At 37.5% G+C, this 27,545-nt stretch overlaps 1 protein-coding gene across 1 annotated transcript; it reads left to right on the top strand.

The window, feature by feature from the left end:
• The first annotated feature begins 3,188 nt into the window (after positions 1 to 3,188).
• tnfrsfa (tumor necrosis factor receptor superfamily, member a) lies at positions 3,189 to 26,305 on the top strand. The gene is made up of 10 exons (XM_056242206.1): positions 3,189 to 3,440; positions 18,866 to 19,019; positions 20,075 to 20,203; positions 22,134 to 22,245; positions 22,553 to 22,683; positions 22,823 to 22,909; positions 23,933 to 23,970; positions 24,180 to 24,479; positions 24,650 to 24,686; positions 25,511 to 26,305. The coding sequence occupies exons 1-10, from the start codon at positions 3,414 to 3,416 to the stop codon at positions 25,798 to 25,800; spliced, it is 1,305 nt and encodes a 434-aa protein (XP_056098181.1). The 5' UTR covers positions 3,189 to 3,413; the 3' UTR covers positions 25,801 to 26,305.
• Positions 26,306 to 27,545: the final 1,240 nt, after the last annotated feature.

Here is a 27,545-nt window from a genome sequence, read left to right as displayed (position 1 = left end):
TCAGAGGGAGAAAATGTCTGTCTATCATAAAAACACTCTGGTCAAGCTCTGGCTAGCTAGTACAACCTAATAATCCTGAGCAAATATTTCAAATTTGAAATTCACATTCTATGGCAGTTGTCCACCCTGTTACATTTAAAATGCATTAAAGGTTCTCTAAGCGATCCTGGGTGACGTCACTTCTTGTTGACGTTCGAACTTTTGTCAAACAAAACGGAGGCTAGCTAGACCCTCCCTCCTCCTCATCCGCACACTAACCCACCAAACCACACCCCCAAACCCTTCTTGTCGGTCATTGGCTGGAACAGTTAGTTATGTTTCGTGGTGCGGGTAAGCCCAGTTTGTTTTTGTTGCCATTTGTGGAGCCTGGGGTGTCTGCAGAGACCGCGTTTTTTTACAGTGTGTTCAGGGGACAGGCAGCTAGCGGATAGTGAGGAGATGTTTGCTGTATATGTGACAAAAAAAGTTTTGGCCTAAAAAACACGTGACATCGCTTAGAGCACCTTTAAGTAACAGGGTGGATGTTTTAATCTAATAAAGCCCATCACTAGCTAGATGTAAATTTGAGTTTAGTTTTTCATGGACTCTGTTGTTTACACAACACCATTTTCAACTAAAAACGGAAAACTTTTTATGCGTTTTGGCCGTTCGTTTTCATGAAAATGGTAATTTGGGGGCCTGAAAACAAGCTTTTAAAAAACGTGTTTCAAAGTCCAAGCTTTTTAAAACGATGCCGTTATCGCCTCCGTGTAAACTGCAAAATCACGCATTTGTGAAAACTGTGATGCCATACACATGCGTATTACATCATGTACAGTCTATAGGCGTGTAGTGTTTCTTTACAAAGGGACATCGCCAACTACTGGCCTGGCATGGATAATACAGCATTTCCGTGTGAACGGGGATCGTTTTGACAACGTTGTCGTCTGTACATGAAAAATACAGCGTTTTTAGTCGTTTAGCGGATCCGTGTGAACAGGGATCGTTTTGACAACGTTGTCGTCTGTACATGAAAACCGCAAAGGAAAACCTTTTCCATTTTAGTACTTCGTTGTCATGTAAAGTAAATGTACCCTAAGTTGATTATCATTGATTCCTGTTTCCTTGGTTTTCACGGTTTGCCAAGTACTTATATATTTGTTTTATTTTATTGTTAGGTGCTAGTCATTATGAATTTGTATTGGGGAAGATCTGCATGAAAAACCATGTCGCATGAAAGTTGATTAATATTTGATGTAAAACATGCATTGTTTCATGGAAACATACAATCTAAAACAGCTGCACAGATGTGTGGATTATTGTATGACACTGAGAAGATTATTGGAGCTTTTAGACATCTATTCACATATTTAAAAATGCCAAAAACACTATATTTTCCTTTTGTAATTTCTCTCTCTCACTCTCTCACTCTCTCTCTCTCTCTCTCTCTCTCTCTCTCTCTCTCTCTCTCTCTCTCTCTCTCTCTCTCTCTCTCTCTCTCTCTCTCTCTCTCTCTCTCTCTCTCTCTCTCTCTCTCTCTCTCTCTCTCTCTCTCTCTCTCTCTCTCTCTCTCTCTCTCTCTCTCTCTCTCGCTTATATTTTCTGAACCTCTTTAGACTAAGCTCTCAGCATAGCATGCATACCAGGTTGTCAATGTGTCTTCTGCCACCTTTTGTACTAATGTTTAGAAAGACTACTGAGGTAAGGCAGCATGCATGAGCATATCCATATGTCTTAAAAAGATAGCGTGTTTCCTTGTGATTTTGCTTTTGTATTTAAATAAATAAACAAGTAATATGTATGGATCTGTTTTTCTCTGTCTGATTTTAGATTTTATGAAAATTAAGAAATCTGGGCCATTACAAAAGCCATAGGGTTCAAAAGTCATGAACCATGAGCATATAAAAATCTAACCTATATATGGCATGAAAAAATGCCCTTTAAAGCTGATCATATGAATTGCATGAAACATAATTCTGTATACTGTGCCATGAATGTCTATGACAAACCTGAGCATGTACTGTAAATGATGTGTGAATCCCAATCAGAAGAAGACAATCAGTTTCCCTATTCTGCCAAGTAGTACTCAAATCCCAAACCTGATTTGCCTTACAAATCTACAGTTATGCATATGGTGAGTTTGGGTTGGTTTCTAATGGTTACCTTTTAACCATCTGTTTAGCCGTCGGGAGAAAGATTGCAACATCATATTTATTGAAGTTTACCTCATCGCCTTAATCATAAGATGTTGACAGCACAGCAGTGCTTTTAAAACACATCGAGGTTATTTGCATAACAACCTTGATGGAAATATATTGTTTATGAGTGTAAATGGTGATTCAATTTAGCCTATGAGATAACAACTAATAATTTATAAAATTAGCCTAAAAAGCATTATACAGTATGTCTTTGATAGTGCTTGAGCTCACAAACCGCACACATTGAGTCTGACATAAATAAGAAAGAGACCACATCACTTTTGTTCTACTATGACAACATTGAGCATCCATTTAAGACCCTGTGTTTTGTGACCATTGTAATGAAGGCTATTTATAATTTTTTGTATGCACACCTTCAGAGGCACAGATGAAGCGGAGCAGATCACACGACTCGAGGGGCCTGATTTCACAATACTTATATGCATTGCATCAGAGGGTTGGCATGAAGGATTACCTTGTGCCTGCTGAAAGCAGAATTCCCCTTGTATCACCCTCTTAAATTTTTTTTGAAGGGAAATTGTTCATTTATAATGACAGTTTAGGTGTGTTCAGGTACAAGGGGCGGCAATCCACCCTTAATGTAACATTGTTTGCCTGTAACGCAGCAAACTTGGGGCTTTTTACTTTATTTTTGTGAGAGGAGGGAAAACTAAATAAGATTACGTTGATTAAATTGACCTAATTTGTATAATTGTCAGAGTAAGGTTTTATAAAGTCGTTAGAAATGTGTCTTTAATTCAGTGTAAAAAGTTGTCCATTTTTTAAAGTTGTTATCCTAGTTGTTATCCACTGAAATTATCAAGTGAAATGTAACATTACATTAAGATTGAAAATGTCATAACTTGTAGGCTATTGAATTGTAGGAACGTCCCAGTAGTAGTACAGTAAATCACGGCTCTTTCATTAGTCGAGACTCCATCTCTCTGATTGGTCGATGAGACGGATGTAACATGACGTCACGCTGATCTCTCTCTAACTTTTTCATAGATCAGAGAGAAAGCGTCACATTACACCAACCGCGTTTCCATGAGAAAGCAAGCAGCCGAGAGCCGAAAATGATTCGGTTCTGACAGGCCGTCAAACTTTGGATGTACTTTGATTTGCGTCGTCAATTGTTTTTGAATAGTTGGTCTGAAAGTATTGTATTCGTAGTGTGAAAGGGATCAACAAGTAACGTCAGTTGGAAAACTCGGAGAAACACGCCATCCTCATCGGATGGACAAATCCACGATGATAGCCATGGTAAGAAATCTGACGGGTTTTTGTTGGTTGTAGATTTGTTAAGCTATGTGTAATTCGCAGTGTATTGTATTATTTTATTGTTGGCTCACTGTTATTCTATTCTTGTCGTAAACATGGATGTGAATGTAAATTCCTGGTGTTATCGGGTCATGACGCTTTGAATGTAACTTAGTGTCGGTGATTATGCGTTATCAGTCTTTTCGGTATATCAAGTGCATTTTATTCTAAACTGGCTTTTAGTTTTATTTAACATTTCAGTCGGGTCTTTTTTTTACTGTTTTAGTTTGATGTGAAATGCTTGTTTGATCACACATATGAAAGTTGGGTAGTGATAATGAACATTGTCATACTGAACTGGGCATGTTGGACAACTTATAGTGGTTTTAAGTTCAGAAAACTTTTGACTCAGATTTGTAAATATTACCGGAGTGGTATGTTTTATATTGGATTTTAATTTTAGAATATCTGATTCTGAACACATTTGATACACGCTTGTTGAGTACAAGTCATGTGCAGTTTTGAAAATCATTGCCTCAACCTAGTGAGCTGCCTACCTAGGCAACATTTTTGGGCATTCAATGTAGCCAAGATGTCAAAAAGTGCTGTCTAGGTATATTTTGAGGCACGGCCATAATGTGTGCGATTTATTTTTTTATGATGTACTGCAGTGTAGAGTTTAAGCAATATTTCCTTTTTATGATATTATGTTATGTTTGAGTGTCCACTAACCAATATGCAAACTGATTTTTTAGTTATTTTTTCATTTCTGCTTTCTGACACTAACTAAATTATAATTAGGCTAAAACAGTATAGGCTACATATACATTTTAATGATTGTTATAATTAGTAATAACAATATTATAAAATATATAATAATTCCTAGTAATAATTCTTCTACAGTAGTATTTTATTTATATAGCTATATAGATATATTTGTAATATGGATAATTTATGTTCAGCTACATTTTTTACAGTTTAGCCTATTAAGATGCACTTTCATCACTATAGAATCAATGGCTATTGTTAATAAATAATTGACTTTTTTGTGAATACTGTTTTTGGGTGCTGTTTTTTTTTAAAGACCCACCAAATAGTGGCATTTATTGGTTAAGAAGTGTAAAAAAAAACAGCTAGACTGTTTGTCGGTCTATAGCTTTAAAAGCAGTCCAGTCTTCTCTTCTCTTATGAACCTTGCCTTGTGAGAGTTTTCTAAGAGTAGTGCCAGTGTTAGGCTAAGTTTATTCCACATTGAAAGAGCCATTCACTGCTCTTCTGTTGGTTTTTCCAGCTCTGCTCTGCCAAAAGTGGCACTATAAAAACGCTTCACTTACTGAATGACTTGACTCACCTTTAAAACTTTCTCTTGAGTCCAGAGCCACACTCGGCTCATACTGTGCATCTTTAACTTAAAACTACACCGTTCCTTATAGAGCAGCGACCCTCAAGATAATTGACAGTATAGTAAAATAACACATGATGAGTGTTGCATTGAACTTGCGTGTATTTTTGTGTAGATTCATGTATTATGTAATAAGTAGGCATTCAGCTAGTAGTTAATTAGATAATTAAATCATCAAAGCCAAGGGAGTGATCATCATCTTAACTAGTAATCTTGTTGCCTTAACAGCCTCCCTTTCCCATGAGCCCCAGGTGAACTCACCCTACTTTGAGGCCCGCATTTGTTTATTGAAATGATGGGGCAGAGGTTGTTTGCAACAGGGCTGTTTATGCATGCTGTAAACTATCCTAAGTTATGAGTCTGCTCTGGTTGGCTGGTTACTAGATGAAGATAGCTCATCCTTGCCAGTCTGCATAGCTCACACATTCCTGGGCCAGTGAGAGCGGATGGGGAGGGGGGTGGACGGAGGCGTTCAGCTCCTACTGTAAACTTCCTGTCAACACAGATGCCAGTGACAGGAATCAGATCTTTGTATACTCTTTCCACCCACAATCACAAACATTTAGCATACAATCGGCAGGGGTCCCTTCTCCATTAGTCTTTTCATACTCCTCTTTTTTTTTTTCTGGAGATTTCTTGGGATCACAGATTTCTCTCTCCCTCTTGACAAATTTTTTTTTTACCCTCTCAAACTCCTTCGATGTTATCGGTAGTGTGCTCTCTAGGGTGTGGGCATGGACAGGAAGTGTGCACGGTATCTCCGAGCGGCTCTGAAATCCAAACAGGACATGCACATACCCCGGGATCCACAAGAAAGACTCCAGAGCACAGTCCACATCCCGCTGCTCATTAGGAGCCTTTTTAAAGCCACTTCGCTCCGTCAGATGTTTATGGAATCCACATTAACGAGGAGACAGGAAGAGAGAAGATTGCGTGATGCAATTAAATGCAACGCTCATTATCAGAGTAATCAGAATGATGTGGGAGATTGTGTGTTAGAAATCGTGCCATATCTGTTTCTTAGTCAATGCTGTAGACTTCCCACAATAAACAAGGTCTAGAAGTGTTTATACTGAGATGAGAAGCACATTTATCAAACTTTTCAGCTATTTTTTAGGGATGTCGGTATGTTGATTGAGATGAATAGTTGACATAAAATGTATTTAAATGAAATGTACTTATTTGGCTAATATGTATTGAGAGACTATGTAGCATTTGCACTTAAAAACACTTTATTATTTAAACCTGTTACTATTTAAAAGTAAATATTTTAAACAAATAAAGTGAAATATTTGTCACAGCATAGGACCTTTTAAAATTAATTAGTGAAGGCAAAAAGTGACCTAAATGGTGGTTACATGGCCTAAGATATTTTAATTTACATGTTCATTTTTGGGTGAAGTATGCCATTGCCAATCCATTCAGTTAGGGAATTCATATGTTTTTCGTGAACCATAAGCTCATGAGAGCAACATTTTCAGCTTAGTCTTCTTTGTGACCTTATATTGATATGCCGTGTGGCTTTAAAAAGTTCAAGAAGTGGGAGACAAGTTGAAAGATTATCTGCTGTCGAAATGAAAGCATCTTGATAGCATGTGGGTTTGTGGTCAGGCTTTTTTTCTTTTTTTTTTTTGCCATTTACCTCTTCCCAGGAAAGGCGAAGCATCTGTCAGAGATTCATTTATGTCTAAGGTAGCCACACCTTACAGGTCACTGCACCCAGATTCAGTAACTGAACGAGAGATGTGTTACATATATTACAATGCGCCTGCTATTCAGCTACCCTTCTATTCAACCCCCATTGACTCCAGTTAAAACGCTAATAGTGTGCATTTCTGTGTGTGTGTGTGTGTGTGTGAGTTCGCACGTACCCCCTATCCAGTGTCTTCAAACAATAATTACCCATTGGTTTGACTTAAAATTGAACAGTCATTGGCGATTCTCCTTGAAAACAACACCCTCTCGCTCTCACTTTTATTCTTATGTCTTCTCCTCGCATGAATCCACAGGTGTATCACAGATTGGGTAACCTGCCACTGTGTCAAACACGCTTAAATTAGGGTGTGCGCTTCAATGTTGGAAATTAGATGAGGGTGTTATGTCTCATTTAAGTCGATGGATAATAGTGTCAGTTTGTAGCTTGTTCACGCCTTGCAGATGTTTTCCATGTGGATTTTGCGGTGTGGATGAGTCTTCCTGTAAAACCTTATCTTGGTTTTGATGTCATGGGGCAAAGAGCGATTTTTTTTATTTTTATTTTTTTTTTATTTTTTTTATAAAGTTTCTATAAATAGAAAAAGCATAATGACTTCTTAAATGTAAGTAGAGCAAATGTTCTGGTTAGAGGCTTGTTAAAACTCCAGCCCTAGATAATAAACTTCTGCAGTGATTCTTGCCTGAACCATGCACAGACTCCACTAAAAACTCATTTTTGACAGTTTTAGGCTTAGCTTAAAAAAAAAAACAATGTAGTATTTTTTTTTTTAGTAATTCTTTTCTTTTATTGTATTTCTACTTTAAAAATGTTATATTTAACTTTATTTTGTATATATATTTAATAACTTTTATATTTTTTTACCATATTTTTGTCTTTAATAAATCAAAAACTGTTTATTCTAATCATGTGTAATTGAACACCTTTACAGCTCTAGAATTACTTTAGTTTGACATTTGCAGATGCCTGAATTAATGTTCACCTCGAATAGGTCAAAGAATGCATTCAGCATAAAAAAGAGCGAACCTCCTGCTTGTGTGAGTGATGGGAAAGGCATTCGGCACAAAGCCTCCGTCTGATGTGAGCTCACTGAACTGAGGCTGGCTAATGAGTGGGGCAACTCAGCGTGGCACTGGCCTAATGTCATGGGAATATGTTTTTCAGGCTTAAAATGCCATCTTACACAATTCATACCACTTGGCTCTGATAATCTTGTCTCCCATCAAACAGGTTGTTTTTGCAGGGTTGTTTGTGTTAATGCTGACTGTAATGACGCATATTTTCTTTTGATAACAATACAGTAGTTTAAAGATTAACCAGTTCAGAAGAGCAAAGGTGATTTGTAACCATAATAAGGCTTTTTTAAAACTTGTTCGACCTGTTTTTGATAATCAATGGGGCTGTCGTACAAAGAGAAGAGACACTGAGTCATCCAGCTTTAAAGCTTTCATTGGACGGGACTTTGATCTGTGACGCATAGTCAAGCTATTTACCTCCTGATGTTTCCATGGAAATGCTGGAAATAAATGGAAATATTTAATGGTAATTAAATTTGGCAAGGGTGGCTAGAGGTTATTTTACTTCTGGCTGTTGTTAAGTTTCAACGTTTCTGATTCAGTCTGTTGCATTTTATCTGGTTTGTCCCACTTAATTAAGTTCTGCTACTTGTCAAAAAAGAAAACGCGTCCCAGTTTAGGTAAATTGAATACACCTTTATTAAATAAGTTCAGATGTTCTGCATGTGGGCCAAAACCAGTAATTCAAGACATGAAGCATGCTATCTAGGGTGTTTAAAGACATAAAAGTTTGTTTGGGAAGAAAAAAAGTCATTTAAACTGTTAATCAGCCATTTTAAGTTGAATTAACTTATTTTTAGTTTTTTTCTTGTAGACTTAAAATTCCTCAACGTATCTCCTTATCACACAACGTTACACCTCGTGTAGGCCTATATAGTGAAGAACCGCAGATGTGGTTTTACACAGGAAGTGTACTGTAAATCACATTTTTTTTCACATCGTCTCTGTCTGTCTGTCTCTCTCATCCTCTCTTCCTCTTTCTAAAGGAAAGAGATTAGGACAGTCCTGTCTGGTCACTATTCACTGCGCTTTTTTTTAACAGAAGACAGAAAAGCCACAGGAAATCTGAAATGTGGAAGGCTGTGCTGTCGTGGCTTTCTCTGGCTATTAATATCCTCCCACGCACACTGAGGACAGCAGGCCGCCCGCCTGAAATCTCGGGCTGAGGGCTTGGTTGATCCCCCCCCCATCATCTCCACGGGACTGAGAATAGCACTCGTTGGGCTGGAGGTTTCAGAATCTGCCGGTCGAAAACGGTCGATATGTGGTTTTGGGATTGTGATATAACTGGCGAAATGTGACATTAACAGGTTTTAGGAGAAATATTGCGTTATTTAAAGGATCAGATGGTTGGTAAATCATTGTGCAGCTTGTCGTCACCAAAACTTTGTAGAGTTTGCTCCTATCAAAGACGGTGTGCGTGTTTTTCTGTCACTCAGCATGGAGCTGAACTCCAAATGAAGCCTCCACATTGTCTGACTGTTTCCTGTGTTCCCCGAGAGGAGCCATTTACAGATTTTCACACGCTCATACCCAAGATACTAGTGTGTGTATGCCTGTATGCCTGCACATGATCTGTGGTTTAGGTAGAGTTCACTAGTTGCAGTATGTGTGTGACTGCCGTATTGCATCAAAAGGGCAGCAGTGATCTCACTGGAGTATGCATTGTTTTGAAATCACTTTTGCATATGTTGCCGAGGTATGTGTGTTTGTGATCTCATTCCCGTAAATCTATTACAAAGGTGAAAACTTGGGGCAATGAATCATCTGAGTTACTTTCATTCCCCCTTTAAAGGAGCAGTGTTTTGGTTTTTAGTTGCACATATATTAAATGAAAATATCAGTATTTGAAATCAGAACAAGTCAGTACATAACTTTCTTTATTACTCACTAGCCTATAGCAAAATGAGTAATGTGTAAATAGTATAGTAGTATGGAAGAAAAAAAAGAAACATTTAGCTTTTATTTAGCAAGGATGTATTCAATTAATCTAAAGTGATAGTATAAAGATTTTACATAAATTATGTTCTTTTGAGCTTTCTATTTATCAAAAAATCATAAAAATGTGTCATGGTTTGCACAAAAATATTATACAGCAGATCTGTTTTCAACATTTATAGTAATAAGAAATCTATCTTGATTTCTGATGGATCGTAACACTGAAGACTGGAGTAATGGCTGCTGAAAATTCAGCTTTGCCATCACAGAACACACACACACACGTTCAGAAGGCTGGTATAATTTTTTTGTTGTTATATTGTTGTAATATTTTTGAGTCATGGTGCTTATGCAGGTTGTGAGTTTAAATCAAGTTTGCAACATTTCCCAATTTCATTTCCTCTCATTCTATGCTATGAATTAAAATAATAATAATATTGTTTTCCCTATCAATCATTTTCCTTCCCTTTCGTTGAGTCTGTATCTTTGTACAGCATGTTTATCATGTGCATCCTGTCAGTATAATGCGTAAAACACTGGAGTCAGTGCGGGTAATGTAAGGCACATGATTCCATAAGGTTCCTGTTCCAGTCCGCTGGAAATAATGAAGAACGGTGTGTCTTCCCTTAACCGATAGCTCTGATAAAAATCATCTGTATACGGGGAAAAACTCCTGTCAATCCGCCAGTTCCAATCATCATACATAATGAAACGCACTATACAGCATGTAGTGCGGATGTAGCCGTAATTGAACACGTACACACACGCGGCAAACGTGAATGACTGACTGCCTTATCGTACTGTAATTCTAAACAATATAACCTGTGAGATCCCATTGTCAACTAGCCAAGATTGTGCCAGAAGTGTGTGTGTGTGTGTGCGTATGAAAGAGAAAGACATACAGCTGCCCGTCCACATATGGAAACGGGCACTTTTAAACAATGTAGATTTCATGTTCTCGCCTAATAGTTTAGAGCTGGCAGAAAGCATTGTAAACTCGATTGTTTAAGAGTAGCAAAGGAAGCCAGCACACTTTGCGCTTTCATTCTGGCCAAAGTTTTCTTTGAACTGTTGTGTGCTGTGGTTGTGTTGTTTGTTGCTGCCACTGGCATTAACCAGTTCATTCATGAGCTCTTGTGTGAGCACCAGTCTCGGTTACGTTTACTTTGGTGGTCAGCCAGTTAAACAAAACTCATTCATTCTTTCTCTGCCGTTCATTCAATAATCATAAATAGCATTTAGAATAGCTTTTGGGTAGCCACCATGTTTTAGGGTCAACCCTCTCGTTTTTCTTTCAATTATGGGTAGGACTTCTGGTTTGTCTCTTATTCCAGATCAATCACTTGCAAATAGTGGTGAAAGCATGCATAGTAACAATATATCGCAACACAACAATGCAACAATTTATTGTGTTTAGTTCACCCAAACTATTTTACATTTTAGCTTCCATGATTATTATTATGAAATATAAAATAATTTATTTAATAAGATACAATGAATTATTATTTTTTAAATATATGTAGTCAGGACAGAGTGCATATTTCTGTATTTAGCAGAATCATGAATATTTCTATTCAGTGGCTAGTTGCGTAAACTGTTTAGACTAGTCTTACAAGTTAGTCATCTAGGCTAATTATTTTCTTCAAGGCTGGTCATAACTTTTTAAAGTCAGTTATATAAAAATGTAGATGGTTTTAACTTGGTGGCTATGTTATGCTACTGGCTGGTGTCACCAAGTTCAAGCCCATTCAAGTTCATTCCTAATGTAATACCAAATTTAGCATTTTAGTGAACATTTACAGTACTTTTTTGCTAACTGTTTATCATTATGGTTTGCATTTGAAATAATAATTTTTAAAAAAAACTCACAATTTTAAAGAGATAGTTTACCCCCAAATTTAAGTTGTCGTCATTTACTCACCCTTAAGTTTTTTTTCTTCTGCTGAATTTCTTTCTTCTGCTGAACAACACATAAGGAGATATTTTGAAGAATATGGGTAACCAAACAGTTGATTGGCTCCATTGACTTCCATACTATGAAAAAGTCAATGGAGCCCATCAACTGTTTGGTTAGCGACATTCTTCAAAATATCTTTTTTTCTGTTCAGCAGAAGTAAGAAATTCTTACAGGTTAAGAACAATTTCAGGGTGAGTAAATGATGACAGAATTTTCATTTTTGGGTGAACCATCCCTTTAACTCTATTTTGGCTTTGTTTAATATAATGTGAAAGTATCATATCGTGTATCAAACTGAATCGTCTATTTTTACGCCCCTACTTGAAAATGCTGGCATCTTCCTTGGGATATTGCTTTTTTGTCAAACTGCAAGTTGTTTTCACATCATCTTCACAAGTTATTCCATCCATATTCAACAATTATTCACTCAGACAGAAGGAAAAGGGCGTCCCCTCTGGTCCAAACACGCCACGCTGGTGAGCTGCCAGTGCAAAGTGATTGTGGGTTTGGAGGACTCTCATCCAGGAGGTTAAGGTTACCACGCTGGTCTACGTCCTGACCACCTATTACTGGCCAAACCCTACCGCAGGCTGTCTGGATGCTGTGAATGTGTGTGCGTGTGAGTGTTTCCTTGTCATTTTTGTTGAGGATGTTCTGTGAGATAACTGCAGTGCACAAGTTTGATTTTAACCGAGCGCAGACCTTGAAGTCTGAACCAGATTTCACTGCTGTTTCCTCCAGTATAAATGAATTGCCTGGGAAAGCAGGAAGCCGGTTTGCGTCGAGTTTGTTCTGGTCTTATCTTAGTTCTAACCGGTCATGCCTACCGGCTGACCCGCGTCCCTCCACTACTGAGACGCCTTTGTCACAATTCACCCAGCGGTTTATCGGGATAGTCTTGAAGCACTGATAATGGAGACAATAGTTCACTTTTAGCAGCGCTAGATAATAAAAGCCAGACCACCGTTCCACACAAGCATTTTTCAGATGAGATTAGTTTTCTAAACGGTGTTAGTAGTTACAATTATTAGCACAAGATCGGTCTTTTCATGGAATTATTCTACTAAATTGTTATTGTCTTTTGTCTTGATGTGGCTGCTAATGTACTCTGGATGTTTGCATCACAAAAGCCAGTGAAATAAACATGACTTTATGTATGTAAATGTAAATAAATATCTTTTTTTTTTTTTATCATGTACATGCATGTTTTGCCATGCATACCATCATTTTTCTGTCTTGGAGTTTCCTGAAAACCCAAAGTTAAAAATTTTACAAAAAGTTTATAATTTCCATCTGTCTAAATTGTACTCCTTTAATGAAAAAAATAAATGTATGTGGGGAAAAAAATATTAAACTTAGCAATTTAAAATTGTAAATAAAATAAAGTATAAAATTATATATTTTTTTAAAATAAAAATGTATACATTACAATTCATAAAACATTTACATTTGTAGTTTGTGTTGGGGCCACAGTAAAAATAATCACAGGTCAGAAGAAAAAAAAATCCAATTGTCGATTCGTGTTTGAAAATAAGATTGTTTTTGAGGTATAAGTCAACAGGAAGTAACTGTTGTTTGCTAAAAGCTTCTAAAGGTGTGGCTGTAATTGCAGATACATCCCAAAAAAAAATTTAAAAAAAATCATCTAGCAAGTCATATCATGACGTCTAAAACTGATGTTCTTTGTTTGTTAATAGTTTCTCTATGAGCTGTCAGCAATATAGCTGACAAGTTAGTTCTAGTGCCACTCTGGAATCCAGTGATTCACCAGATCTGGAATGTGCAGACACAGGAAGTGATGTCACTTCCCCCTCAATCTGCCTATCCGTGCCTCTCCAAAGAAAAGAAAAAAAGACCACCTGTCCCAGGATCAGACTTGTCGCCATGGAGACATGGAGTTTCCATAGCATTCGCACACACAAACGCAGTCAGGAAAAACTTTGACTGCTTTTTAACGAGCGCTGGCATAGATGTCTGTCAGACAGGCTCTGCTGTCATTGGTGGGTTCATGTCATTGGCAAACCAGTGAACTTTGACCCAGATGGGTTTGCATGTGCCCATGGGGCCAGAACAGGTGTTGGACATTAATGTAGCTACTAATTTTTCAGACTGCAGCAACTGATACGTGTGCTTCACTCCATACTTGTATCCTGTCTGGGAAAATTCAGTCTTTGCGGTGTGTGTGTGTGTGTGTGTGTTTGGGTGTGAGAGAGCGAGTACTGTAACTCATTAGTGTGACTTTTAATGTTCCACTCGTCTGAATGCTTTCAGTGTACCCATTCGGAGTCAGGAATCTCTTCTTTCACTCTCTCCGTTCCTCTCCGCCGTGCCTTCCCGAACTCCCATGCGCCTGCCCTACGTTTTTGCGCCATTTCTGGACCTCTCACACTCCGTCTATTGTATCTGTCCTCCTTCTCCCTTTCTTTTCAAATTCCTCCAGCACTCCATAGCCGTCGCTCTCTGACCCCACCTCCCGACGGCTGCGTCTAAATGGTGCGATTGTGCGTGTGTGCATGTGAACGTCTGTGGAAAGTCTGACGTGAGCGCGGAGAGAGTGTGGCTCAACAGCGCTGCTCAATCCAGGAAACTCCCTTAGAACAACAAGGCATGGCTGACATCCAGAGAGCTCCTCTGGAGCCAAAGTTAGTCTCAGACTTCCCCCTTTACACACACACTCTCGCTCAAGAAACTCTCACACATGCGTTCGGGTCGCCCGCACTCATTTCATTGTCTCGAGAGGTTCTACTGTCTGTGTGGACACTCGATGGCATTTCGGTTCCCCTCAAGGCTGATAGACTCAGTCCGTCTTCCAACAAGAGGACCATTGTACACTCCTCTGAGTTCCAAACATTGCATCTGCGAATAGAGTCTTCAATCTGTTTTTGAGTTGATTTACTGTGGTGTGATATTTCGGCTATTAAAGATGGGTTGGCGTTCAAATCTGCGGTTTGACAATGCAATAGTTGTCGAGAACCTAATTTTTGTGGTTGCGTCAGACACTATAGCCCTTATTGCCATATTGTCTAATACCCCCGGTCCTCTGCGGCGTCTTAACGCAGCTGTTCGACTCTATTTGATACTAGTTTACAAGTAGCATTAGTGAGTGTGCTGTAAACCTCTGTGGTATGTCTTCTCTGATTGCTCTTCTGTTTTGGCAACCCTGTTGCTATTCTACAACTATTAGTACATAATATTACACTGTCAACATCTGAAGTTTTGCTGTTGCAGATTGTTGCCAGCGGTGTAGTTTAACTTGTTGACTAAACATTAAAGAGCACATGGAATCAAAGGCTACAGAATAGCATATTACTTGTGCTATTTTTGTAATTGCAGTTTTTTGCAGGCATACAACATTCAGAAGATTTGCAAAAATATGGAGTATGTAATCAAAGCACACACTGCATGGGATTATGTGCCCTGAAATGCACTCTACTTGATACACTATCAGAGTTTTTTGAAATAAATTAATACTATTCAGCAAGAATGGAATAAATTAATCAAAACAAGTGATAGGAAAGATATATAATGTTATAAAATATTTCTATTTCAAATAAGCTCTTGAACTGTCCGTTCATCAAATAATCCTGAAAAAAAAAGTATTTCGGTTTCCACAAAAATATTAAGCAGCACAACTGTTGTCAAAACTGATATTAATAAAAGATTTCTTATTATTATCAGTTTTGACAACAGTTGTGCTGCTTAGAATGATTTCTGAAGGATCAATGACTTCCTGGAAATTAATCTTTTCAGGAATAAATTACATTTTATAGGCCTGGTTTCACAGAAAGGGCTTAGATTAAGTCAGGATTGCGCCTTAGTTAAATTAGAACATTTAAGTAGCTTTTATAAACTTGCCTTAGAAAAAACTTTTGGTAACGCTTCCTTTTACAGTACAGTACTTACGTGTACTTACCTAGAAAGTACTGGCTAATATAAGGCAAGTACATGGGTTAGGGGTAGGTTCAGGGTTAGTACCTAGTTATTACCCAGTAATTATAATTACATAGTAAGTACATGGGTAACAGGACTGTAAAAGGAAGCGTTACCAAACTTTTACTGGTATGCATCTTGAGACAAAACAATGGCATGGACATATTTTAAGATAGTGCAAGTTGCTGTCAGACAGCTCAAACTTGAATTTTAGTCTGGGAATAGGCTTAAACCTTGTCTGTGAAACTGGACAATAATATAGCCCTATTAACATAGAAAACAGTTACTTTAAATTGCAATAATATTTCAATCGCAATATAATGGTTTTCACTGTATTTTTCATCAAATAATTGCAGCCTTGGTGAGCGTTAGAGACTTCTCTCCAATTTTTGCACAGTAGTGTATCCAATTTTCGTTATGATGTCATAATGCTGCATTTTTAAAACCTCTTTTTACTCATTATTCAGTTTGACTTAAATTAATGTTTTTGTCAAATCGGCTTAATAAATTATATTTATATTTTCTTAAAATTTCTCAATGTAACAAACGTCCAGCATCAACATTTGAGACAACGATGCAGCATGCTACTATTATAGTTGCATAATCTACTGTTCTGGTTCATATTTTATTTAGAATTTTTCACATATAGTAGGCTTTAAAGTATGCAGCCAGTGTATTATTCCTTTGCACACACAACGTAAGCCCAAAAAAAAACCACCCAGATCATTTAGATATTATGAAGTCACGTCATATTAACATGTGATCACCCATAAATCAACAATCATTCGGAATTCCAAATTGGCCTTCCCTAAGGGACAACAGTGCTCATTATATTGGTAAACAACGGTTAGTCAATCATAACAGAGATCATTTATATATTCAAATATTTCATTGTTTGATTTCATGGGCATTTGTTTACTTTTTGTGTAAATGTCCAATCAGCATCCTGTAGCAAAACCACTGTCTTACAAGATTACACCCCATTTGATTGTTCATCAAGCTTTTATTTCACTGGTTTATTTACTCTGATATATAAATGAACACTTTTACATGACATGTAATGTTAAATATTGCACTACTGAGAAAAGCACCACAACCCTACGCTCTAGATGGAGCTGTGAGGTTTCAGTTAAGTGTTCGAGATAAAAGAGGTGTGTGTGTGTGAGAGCACATCCATATGGTGAATGAGTGTCTAACAGTGTTCAAAGAAAACCAATGTGTGTGGGAGATAGAGAAGAGTAAAGGCAAGGTTTGTACTCTATATGTGTGTGCGTTTAAGTGGAAAAAGGAGTTTGAGGGTGGTTGCTTTGCATTCTCTCTCAGTTAAATGAGAGAAAAGAAGAGATATTTGGGGCCGTTGTGAGCAGACAGAGATGTGTGTGAGTGTGTGAGGGAGTCAACAGCAGCTCTGTATGGACTGTGCATGTGGAGCAGGGGTCTTCTACTTCAGACGAGCACTTTACTCGGTCCCTGAGGCACCCCTTCTTTCTTCTCCCTCTTTTCAGCATGTCACAATGAGAGAGCCTCATTTACGGCTAAACAACACACTTTAGAGCCACCACTTCAAATGACCCACATTCTCCCAGACACACAACACCACCGCCATACACCTCACCAGCAACTCGATACCATCGGCTCCATCTAACGGCCTACATTTCCCATTATCCTCTGAGACAAAAAGACAGAGATACCAAACTGACTGGCCAAATACTAGCACTGGGAACATTTGTTTATAGTGCCGCATTAATGTTAAAAAGAAACGCATTGAAGTATTTCCTCCTCTAAAGTCCATTTATAACGTTAGTCAAGGTTTCTTGCAACAAAATATTCATAATTTAGACTTAAATTACCATTTTCCACAGATTTTTCCTCCATGTTCCAATTCAACAGGCTTTTTTTTTGCTACTGCACCTTTAAGAGTTTAATATTACCATTCAGTTTTGCTACAGGGGAGCATATTCTAAAAAATGTTTATTAAAATGTCTGTTGTAAATGTGCATCTTTAGCTTTACATTGTCATATTATGAAAGCTTGTGGGAAAACTCTTTTCTTTTTTGTGAAAAAAAAAATGTAGTAGCATGTTGAACCAAAAGTGATTCAAAGTGATTTAATAACAACTACTGATGAGTTTTTTTAGGGTTAGGTCAAAAAAAGAAAGAAAAAAATGTAGTAGCACGTTGAACCAAAAGGGATTTAATAGCAACTACTGATGAGTTCAGAGAGTTTGATTCAATCATCAGATTGATTCAAAGCTGTAGCTCTTATGTTTGAGGTTTTTTTTTAGGGTTTATTAGATGAATTAAACATGAGTCATTTCCAAATAATAGATGAATTATTGTTAAGTTTATTTGAGTGTCTTTGATGTCGACCTTTTGATCCATATTTTATTGGATAAGTTGACATGACATAAGTTTATTTTGCTCTCCTAAATATGCATGATAAGAGTTGCATTTTATGATATCCATTTAACATTGTTTTTCATTGCTGTCTGTGATCTTATCAGAACTTGCTAACGACTCACCGGTTGAGAAAGTTTTTTTAGACGTTTCCTGGGATTTCTTTGGATCCCAGAGCACATTTAGTGTTCTGTGTATGTGTGTTTTGTCAGGGTAGGTTGTTTTGTTCTGGTCCAGGAAAAGATTCTCTCCTGCTCTGTTAATTTGCTTTGCTCTGCAGATGTTCACATCAGATGGTTTGAATTAAATGCTAGATTGCTCACACAAGGTCAGCTGTGAGAACTCAGTCAGAATACCTCTCTGTTTGCCTCTGGAGCTGAGAAAGAATTCTAGATGTGTGAGAGAGAGCATGACCAGTCGTGTGAAAATACAAAACTGGTATTTCTCCAGAAGAAACCTCTTATCTGCAGCCCTTGCAGGCTTTTTTGTCTTGTGTGCCCCAACAGCCTCATCGGGAAGGCTTAAATACCAATTCATCAAAAGCAACGGCAACAACAATTGATTTATAAATGAAAATAAATTTGCAGTCGTAAAAACTTCAGACAGCAACAGATGTCTTTACTCATCTTCTCATTAACATTATATAACAAATAAATGACTTGTGAAATATCTCATCTGGATTTCATTTAATTTTACTTTATTTACTTGTTATTATAATTTATTTGTCTATAGTTAATTTATTTATTTTTAATTATGTATATTTTTTTTGTTTGTTTAATTGAAAGCGTCAGTGTGTTTCCAAAAATCATTCAATATGAAAAAGATATTAATCGCAATTAATTTAATCCATTGACTGCACTAATACTTTCAGTTAATTAATCATTTCATAATTGATGTTTTATAGATTTAAGGAAGTTAGACCAAAATCTTTCCAAGTACCCACCGAGGTACATCAATTGCAAGTCATCATGAATGCATATTGAAAAATCGAATTTCCTTTTTTTTTCTCCTCTAGGTCCCTATTCTCTTTGCTTTGACTTTTTTGGGTCATGGGGCAGCAGAGCTCGGGTTTGCAGGAGACCTCCAGAACCGCACAGCCAGACAGATGAGCTGCATGGAGAACCAGGAGTACCCGCACAACAGCTTCTGCTGCAAGAACTGTGAAGCTGGTAAGTAGCAGACAAGATCCTGTCGAACCGTGAGAACTTCCCTTGTAAAGGCAAGTATTGTAAACACAAATGAGTCAACTCGCTCAAAGCAACATTTTTTAAGTAATTTACAGTATAGGCTTTTTGCAAGATGTTTAAAATGTCTTTCCAGGCTTTGTCGATGAGGTGCTGACAAACATCCGTCAGTGATGCTATTAAGAGTGTTATTCTCTGAAGAAGATTTGAAGAGAAACAGCATTGTTATTTTAGAGCTTAAAACTCAGAATTCTCATTTGTGAGACTCTGGTTTCTCACAGAGATGTCTCGCAAGAGGTATTGTAAGGTTAGTGCTAAAATGAGGTGTTTGTAGGCCTGGAGTTAGTGTTTAAATGTCCAGAATGACAGGTCATGAAGGAGCACACTTAAACAAGAGAAGCTTAATCACCAAACCTGCTGATAAGGGAATTAAACACAAAATATAGTATTGGGAATAACAGTCAGAACATGTGGTTCATTTTTGTAATGATTTATTAATTTTCATTTTTGTGTAGTATGATAATCACAGAATGGGTTCTCCTTTGCCATGGTTAAAGTCATGTAAAACAATAAATACAAATTGTTTAATGCATAAAATAAAACAAACTATGTTCATGAACAAATACAATTATCATATAAAAAAAAAATAGATTCTCAAATATTTCTACCAAAATACTAGTAAAAAAAAAAGTTACTTATTGTCAGGTCAATTTTTCATATGGGAAATGTGGATCAATGTTTTAATACTAGATGTTTGGTTTCAGCATATACCAAGAATTTTTTTGAATGAATGAATGAGACATGTCATTTTAAGTTATGCATTATATTAAATTACATTTTACTGTGACAAAAAGGTGGCATGTATTTTACACAGGGCTCAAAATTGCACAAAACATCTTTGCCTAAATGTTGTATTCTGGCTTTAATAATAAAACCATTTTAAATGGATTCGAATTTTGAATACACACTGGTTTCCATTTTTCTGAAAATGATATATGTTGATATTTAATGTCTGTCTCAAAATGTTTTCTGTAACACAGGCACTTATGTGAAAGAGAAGTGTAGCAGGGACCAGGAGAAGGGCATTTGCTCCGCGTGTGAGAAGGGCACGTATGCCGAGCACCCCACAGGCATGGAGCAGTGTCTGCAGTGTAGCCAGTGCCACAGAGGTAACGTTCTCCAATCTACACTTTCCTCTTCAAACCAGCCATTTTGTAAAAGACCAGGTCAGATCTTCCTCTTAGGGTTGTTTAAAGAAGTGTTTGAGTCCGGTCTGTGACTGGCACTTTGAGATACAGAAATCTCAACCTTCTGCTATTGTAATTGATTGTTCAGTTTTCCAGTAGACAGCCATATGTAGTCTGCACTGACTCTCAAGAGAAGCAGAGCTCTCAGGAATGTAACATTTATACATCTCGAGTGAATAATGGAACACACATGGTCCTCGGCATGCTGGGAAGGCAATAACACAACCCATCGCCGGTGACTACTGGACAAACAATTAACTTCTGGAACTGCTGTCGGAATACAGATATTACAAAAAACGAAACGAAATGATATAACGAAACCGGCATCAGAATTCTTTGCTTTTGGAAATTTCGACTCGCCTTTATACAAGATGGAAAAATGTGCGGCATACTGTGACCTGCAAGCGAGACGGAACATCTAAAGCATGTTGAATCCATCGCAGAACGCTCCGCTGTGACTGTCCATTCTTCTGCAAAGCTATTTAGTCTGTCTCTGGTTCCTCTGAAGTCAGAGCCATCCATTAAATTGCTGTTTATTTTGATTGGACAGCCACGTTCACCGTTTATTAAACCATTTGATTTACCTAAACACTCTTTCCCACAAGATCCTACTGCTTGTTCAGATTCAAACTCTGTTGTAAACACTACATATTCATATAAACAAAATCTCGCTCGCCTGTTTAGACAATAAGCCTCCCATAGGATTTGCATGAGGACGGGGACATAAGCAGGCCCCATGAATAGAGTTGAGTGTAGTGTTTCCTGTGCTGGACACCTCACTCCTGGGAATCTGATCTCCTAATGTTACACGTCCTGGGTGTGGCCCCACGCCTGTGTTCTTTCGCTAGCCATTTGTGTGTGTATGAATGACTGAACTATACTCTAGTGCATGCACCCCTTTGTGTCTGTTGTCCGGGATTGTGTGCATGCGTGTGTTTTAGGATGATGCAGGGTGTGCCTGTATCATGTGCCGTCTTGTTCGGAATCTATTTTGCTCAATTAATCACTCCCAGGTTATCCCGTCTGCCTGCTGAGTCACAAGGGTGTGTTGATTAAGACTGTCCATGCATATATTAATTGTAAAGTGAATTGAATCTGAAACTGGATCTGTATTGATCCAACATTGATCCCATGATATATTTCACCCTTCACAGAGACATTTTTTGTTGTTTCCTGAGGCTCAGATTAGTTCTAACAATTTTTTTATCTAAATCTGGATTGAATCTGGATCGAAATCTGTATTTATGCAAAATTTTAATTATCTTTTAGAGGTGCATTTCAACTGTCTTCTGAAGCAGAGATTAGTTTTAGCATGTATACATTTGATCTAAATTTGGATCGAATATGGATCAGGATCTGGATTTATTCGACATGTAATTAGATAATTGATTTAACTTTTCGAAGGTGCATTTCAGCTGTTTTCTGAGACGGGTGCTAGTTCAGTACAATTATACGTAAGAATCTAGCTCCAGATAATTCTCTTCATATGTGGATTGAATCTGGATTGATCCAATCATTCAGTTCCCCCTTCAGATGTGTGACTTTTCTATTTTAGATATAAGATGTAACAGATAGACACTGAATCATTCTCTCTGAATCTGGATTGATCCAACATTAATTCAGGTCACCATTCAGAGGCATATTCCATGCATTTGAACTTTGCCAAAGCAAAAATGACTTGTATAATTTATGATTCACTTTTGATCTAAAATCCAGATTTAATCCAGATATAACATTGATCCAATTCTGGTCACCCTTCAGAAATTTTAAGTCTATTGCTTCTCTCCCACTCGTTTCTGATTTCTTCATCCTTCCCTCCCTTACCTCTTTGTTTCTCTCCAACCCTTTACAGATCAGATCATGGTTGCAGATTGCACCAGCACAAGCAACACCAAGTGTGAATGCAAACCTGGTTTCTTCTGCCTGCCAGACGAGCCGTGTGAAGTGTGCAAGAAATGCACCAGGTGAGTTCCTCTCTTCCTTTGGAATGTGCTCTTCCCATTTGTCCTCTGTTCTGGTGCACAACACCCTGATGAAAGCAGACAGATCAGACACTCCCAGCCTCTATTCTCTTAACCTTTCAACCCTTGCTTTAGATCACCACATCCAATGAGTCAGATCCCTTTCCCACTGATTCACTCTCTCTCCACCTTTAACCCCTGAGGCTTTCACTGTGCTATTCATAATGATAGTCATTTTACGACCACTATTTTTAAGCCTTTGGCTTCACACCTTTTCTAAAAGGCATAATTTTTGACCGTGGTTTTGCAGGTGCAAAGCTGATGAGGAAGAAGTGAGCCGTTGCACTGCGACATCCAATACAAAATGCAGGAAGCGCACCTCTTATCCGACTGAAGGTCCAACAGACAAGCCATCGGCATCAAACAATACTAATCCTATAGGTAAGGTCCGCACATGCGTACAGACATGGTCCAAAATTAACTTGAGAAAAAAAGTTAATTGTGATTCAGCCTTGATATTAGTTACACTGCATCAGTCATTAACAGAAGGAAAAATTTAATTTAATCTTTTATTTTTTAGCGGTTGTCATACCAATTGTGGTTCTTCTGATCATATTGATCCTGCTTGGAATATTTTTATGGAAGAAACGTCAACGTCATCAAAGTGGTATGTTCGGAAACCTTTTTTAGTCCTTGTATTGAATAACCAGTGTTGGGTGTAATGCATTTCTTATTGATTAATAATAGTGTTACTAGTGTTATTACTGTAATTTAATTACTTCTCCATTGAAAAAGGTAAAGAAAGGGATTACCCTTAATATTTCTGTAATTACAGTTACTTTTGATGCAATTGCATTAAATACTGTATTGACTATAAAACAATTCTATATAAAACAATAATTGACTTAAGTTCAAGAATAATGTATGCAGTTTTCCTTTATTTATTTGAAAGAATTAAAAGAGCAGGTTCATGTTTATCATTGTATTGTTTAACTGGTCGAGGTTGATATGGGATTTAGAAGGTAATTAGCAATAAGGTATGCAATACTTTTTAGAGAGAGTTTTTATTGACTTTTTTTGGAGTAACCTACCCAACGCTGAGAATAACATAGCAGTGAGTTTTTATATCTGTTTGAGAAGTTTCAATATTGTTGTCAATATCGGCCCCAGAAAAAGGGCCAGACAACATTACAATGACATTACTTATGACATAAGTGCCTAAATAAAGTACAAAGAAGGAAGATAAATCATGTAAAAGAAGGGGATAGAAATCAGCACAAAAATCATACTATAACAGATGTTTTAAATCTTTAAGTCCTGCTTTCATGTAAATGTTGGACCCTAAATCTTGGGGAAATTAATATGACTTTGCTAGATGTATTTTTTCAAGGTTTAAGACCTTATATCCCTTAATATAATTCTCTCGGTCACAACCATGCCCAGCATTAATGCCAGCTGCAAATAAGGCAAAGAGGGAACTGTCCGAATAGCCAAAGATGGCAAATTCCATTTTAGGAGGGAGAATCTGATCATATGCCACCGAATACCAAGAAAAAATATCTTCTGAATAAGAAGTTTCAAGCTATTTAAATAGTACATTGTACAACATTCATAGTATTACGAATAGATCTGCAAAGTGGAAAATCAAATGTACTTTTTATGGACACATTTGCTGTCAACTTTATTTCAGACACTGCTGGTGATTTGAAAGAAGTGAAGATTCCCATTGTAAGTATCTTTTTTTAATTATTTTTTTATGCATTATTTAAAATTAGATGAATTGGTTTTGGTTAATATTATTCTGATGCTTTAAATAAACTTTAAATGTATTTTTTGTTTAAATTATATTTATTTTATAAATTGGTAAAAATGTATTATTTTTTTAATTGGTTACTTTTAATCCATAGTTTTAATCAGTTGTTGTTGCCTTCACTCAGGACGAGTGCCCAAGATCAGAAGAGGAACAAGAGAACAGCCGCAATGCCGGATTAGAGAGGGAGGAGGAGCATCGCCCAGAGTCCCGCCCCTTGTTGACGCAAGAAACACAGGAAACGGGTAGCAAGAGCATACCTGTGGAGGATGAAGACCGGGGATTGGGCGACAGCTTGCCGAACACAACCAGCTCTTCCCAAACCAGTCTGTCTGCTCTACCTCCTGCGGTCTACATGGAGGATTCGCCTCGATCGAGTCCCCCGGCCCCGAGGCAGACGGAGAGAGATACAGAGTCATGGGCGAAGGTTAGCAACAATGGGATCTTTTCAGATCAATCACAGATTTTACACAGTTAAATACCATGAAACGACAAGATAGTGCCTTCAAATGTGTGAAAAGATCCTTGTTTGCAAGGACTGCTGAATGGTCCTGTTAACTAAATTCACAACTTTGCCAAACCTTCTTTCTTTTATAGGATGATGGTCCTCCCAGAAAACTTGTTCCTGTACTTGGTAAGATATTACTCCCTCAGTTACAGTATTTGGAGAATACTGTTGATTTAAAAAAAATAAATGAACTTGACCATCAGTACAACATAACAACATAACTGTTCTTGGTTTATATTGAGTATATGTGACTTTATTGGTTCAGTGACTGGGTCAGATGGTAATTCAGACATGAATGATTTAGTGAGTGAGTTCACTTGATTTGTTTGTGAGTTAAGACACAATAGAAAAAAAAGTATATTATTCTGAAGAATGCAAATGTTCAAGAACCATTAGATAGAAAAATAAGATGCACAATAAGTAAGATACACTTTCAAATAAGAGAAGATTCACTTCCATTCAAACGTTTTGGGTCAGTACGATTTTTTGTGTGTGAAATATTACAATTTAAAATAGCTATTTTCTATTTGAATACATTTTAAAACTTAATTTATTCCTGTGATGACCAAGCTTTTCAGAAGCCATTACTCCAGTGTTTTCCTATTATTGTCATTTCTTCTTATTGTCACTGTTGAAAACAGTATTTATTCGAAATAGAAATATTTTGTAACGTTATAAATGTATTTACTGTGACTTGATTGATTTGCTGTATCCTTAGTGAATAAAAAAGAAATCTTTAAAAAAAGTTATTGCCCCAAAACTTTTGAAAGGTAGTGTTTTAATAAAAATTAAATCTAAACCTATTCCTGTTCAAGTATTGAATTATTCCTAACCACAATTATAAGTACACAACATACACTATTTATCATTATAATTGGCTCATTTCAAGTTCATATTCCAGAAATTGGCCATTAGACAAGTTCTGAAGTCTCGATGCTTTGGTTTAATAGGTGAGGAGGAGTCTCTGAGCAAGAGTTTCGACCTGTTTGACACCCTGGACGTGCGGTACCACAACAAGTTCTTCCGGAGCATCGGCGTGAGCGACAACGCCATCAAGGTGGCCGAAACACAGCATACCATTGACAAAGTCTACGACCTACTGCGGGTGTGGATGCAGAAAGAGGGCCTGCGGGCAAACATTAACACGTTACTGCAAGCTCTTCTGGACCTGGACCAGCGGTATTCAGCAGAATACATCGCCTCCAAGGCTGTTGAACGAGGCTACTACAAATATGAATGATGCCTTTTCAAGACTACAAGACAGTTGTTGAGTAAAAGAACAAAATAATTGAGAGGTGTAGATTCCTTTTGAATTCTCTCCAATGGGCCTGTGGGTCTCATTGAATGAACTTGATCTCCCGTCACGGAGAAATTGGTGAATCGCCTCTATGTAGCGCCCAGCCCACGGTGGTTTTAGAAGCCAACACTGGACCCTTTTTTAGGGATTTACACTGGCTAGCAGTAGAGGGCGCTGTGTTCCCTCTAAACTATGCATTCTAGTGTTACTTGATGCACTGGCCTCAGTGCATTGTCGATGAACTCAACTCAGTTACAAATGAACAAAAATATGCCTTAAGACGAGCTGTGGGTTTTGAATTTCAGATGTACCGTTATGTCAGCAGTTTAGGGTTACATTTGCTGTTTAGAACATTCATTTTACTTTGGTTGTTACAGAATATCTCGTATGCTAGGCTGCCCTCGAATTATGCCAGTCTGTGAAAGGTGATTTCTGTCCCTCCATGCCTCCCTCCATCTGTTTGGTGCAAGGCTGAGATGTGTTATTCACCTTCAACACCTTTCTTGCCTGTTCCGTTGTTATATTTAAATAAGTAATGTATTTATTTGTATTGTGTAATAACGTATTATTTATACCTGTTACCAATATTCACCTACAGTAAGTGTTCCTGGAGCATTTTTGTGCCGTGACTGAGATGTTCACAAGACAAATCCTTTCCGGTTCTTTTCACAAGCGGATTTAGTGCCATATCCCCGTAGTTATTTCTATAGCTAAGACATTTCTACGTTAACCCTGAGCATGTCTATAGACTCGTCATCGTTGTTTGAATCAGAAAAAGCGTCCTTCGTTGTGGACATGTTGTTGATGTGTATGATAAAAGATAAAGAAAAAGCTTGAAAGAGTACCACGGTCAGTATCTCTTGGGCGCTTGTAACTGCTTCCGCAGGTTGCATTAATGTCAAGGATAAGGAGGCATTTCAAACTTCTGCTCGCTGTTCTTTGATTTTTTTTTTCATGCGGTAGTGCACAGGTACGTGTTTTTAAAATAGCTAAAAGATGAAGGAAATTTATGCTCATCCAGAAACTACTAGCGTTTTATCTATGTACATAGTTGTCAAGAATTCTATTAAACGAAACTAATAGATATATATTTATGGAAGCCCTAAGAGTGCAGCGTAATGAACTACTGCCTAAAAACCAAACCGAAGGAACAAATTGAAATTAAATTGAACAAACGGAATAGATGTTATCTAAATAAACAGGGCTTCTAAATTAATTTACGCAGCAGTAAATGAACTGTGACGTCTGACTCGGCTATATAGCTATGTAGATGTATCGGTGTATGAAATAGGATGGATATATTTTCAGAACACAGGTCTCGGATCAGCATCACCTCTGAACAGATTTGTTTGAGTTTATGGAAAGCTGAAATCAGATCCGGACAAAATGGCTCCACATCCCATTGAGCTTCCCCGTTTAATTTTGAAATTGTAGAGCTGTCGTACAGTGCAGGCACTGCCACCTATTGACGTAGAGTTGAATAGCAAGAGAAAAAACCTGCATCAATTTCAAGGGACCCTTTTTTCACATCTTAACAGTTTTTTTTCCTCACATCTTTTATCTTTTTGCACTGAATTTCAACATTGAGTGTCTCTTCAGATGTAGGTGCAGGAGTTCGAGCAGCTCGGTTTTTCTGTGTTTTCTGAGGTTTTTATACACGTTTCTAGTTTTATATTGAAGCTACATTG

This window comes from Rhinichthys klamathensis, unplaced genomic scaffold, assembly GCF_029890125.1.
Source record: "Rhinichthys klamathensis goyatoka isolate OS25496 unplaced genomic scaffold, OSU_Roscu_1.1 h1tg000709l_1, whole genome shotgun sequence".
In the NCBI taxonomy this organism is placed as follows: domain Eukaryota; kingdom Metazoa; phylum Chordata; class Actinopteri; order Cypriniformes; family Leuciscidae; genus Rhinichthys; species Rhinichthys klamathensis.
The sequence above is the reverse complement of the archived record's forward strand: the minus strand, read 5'-3'. Positions and strand labels throughout refer to the sequence as shown.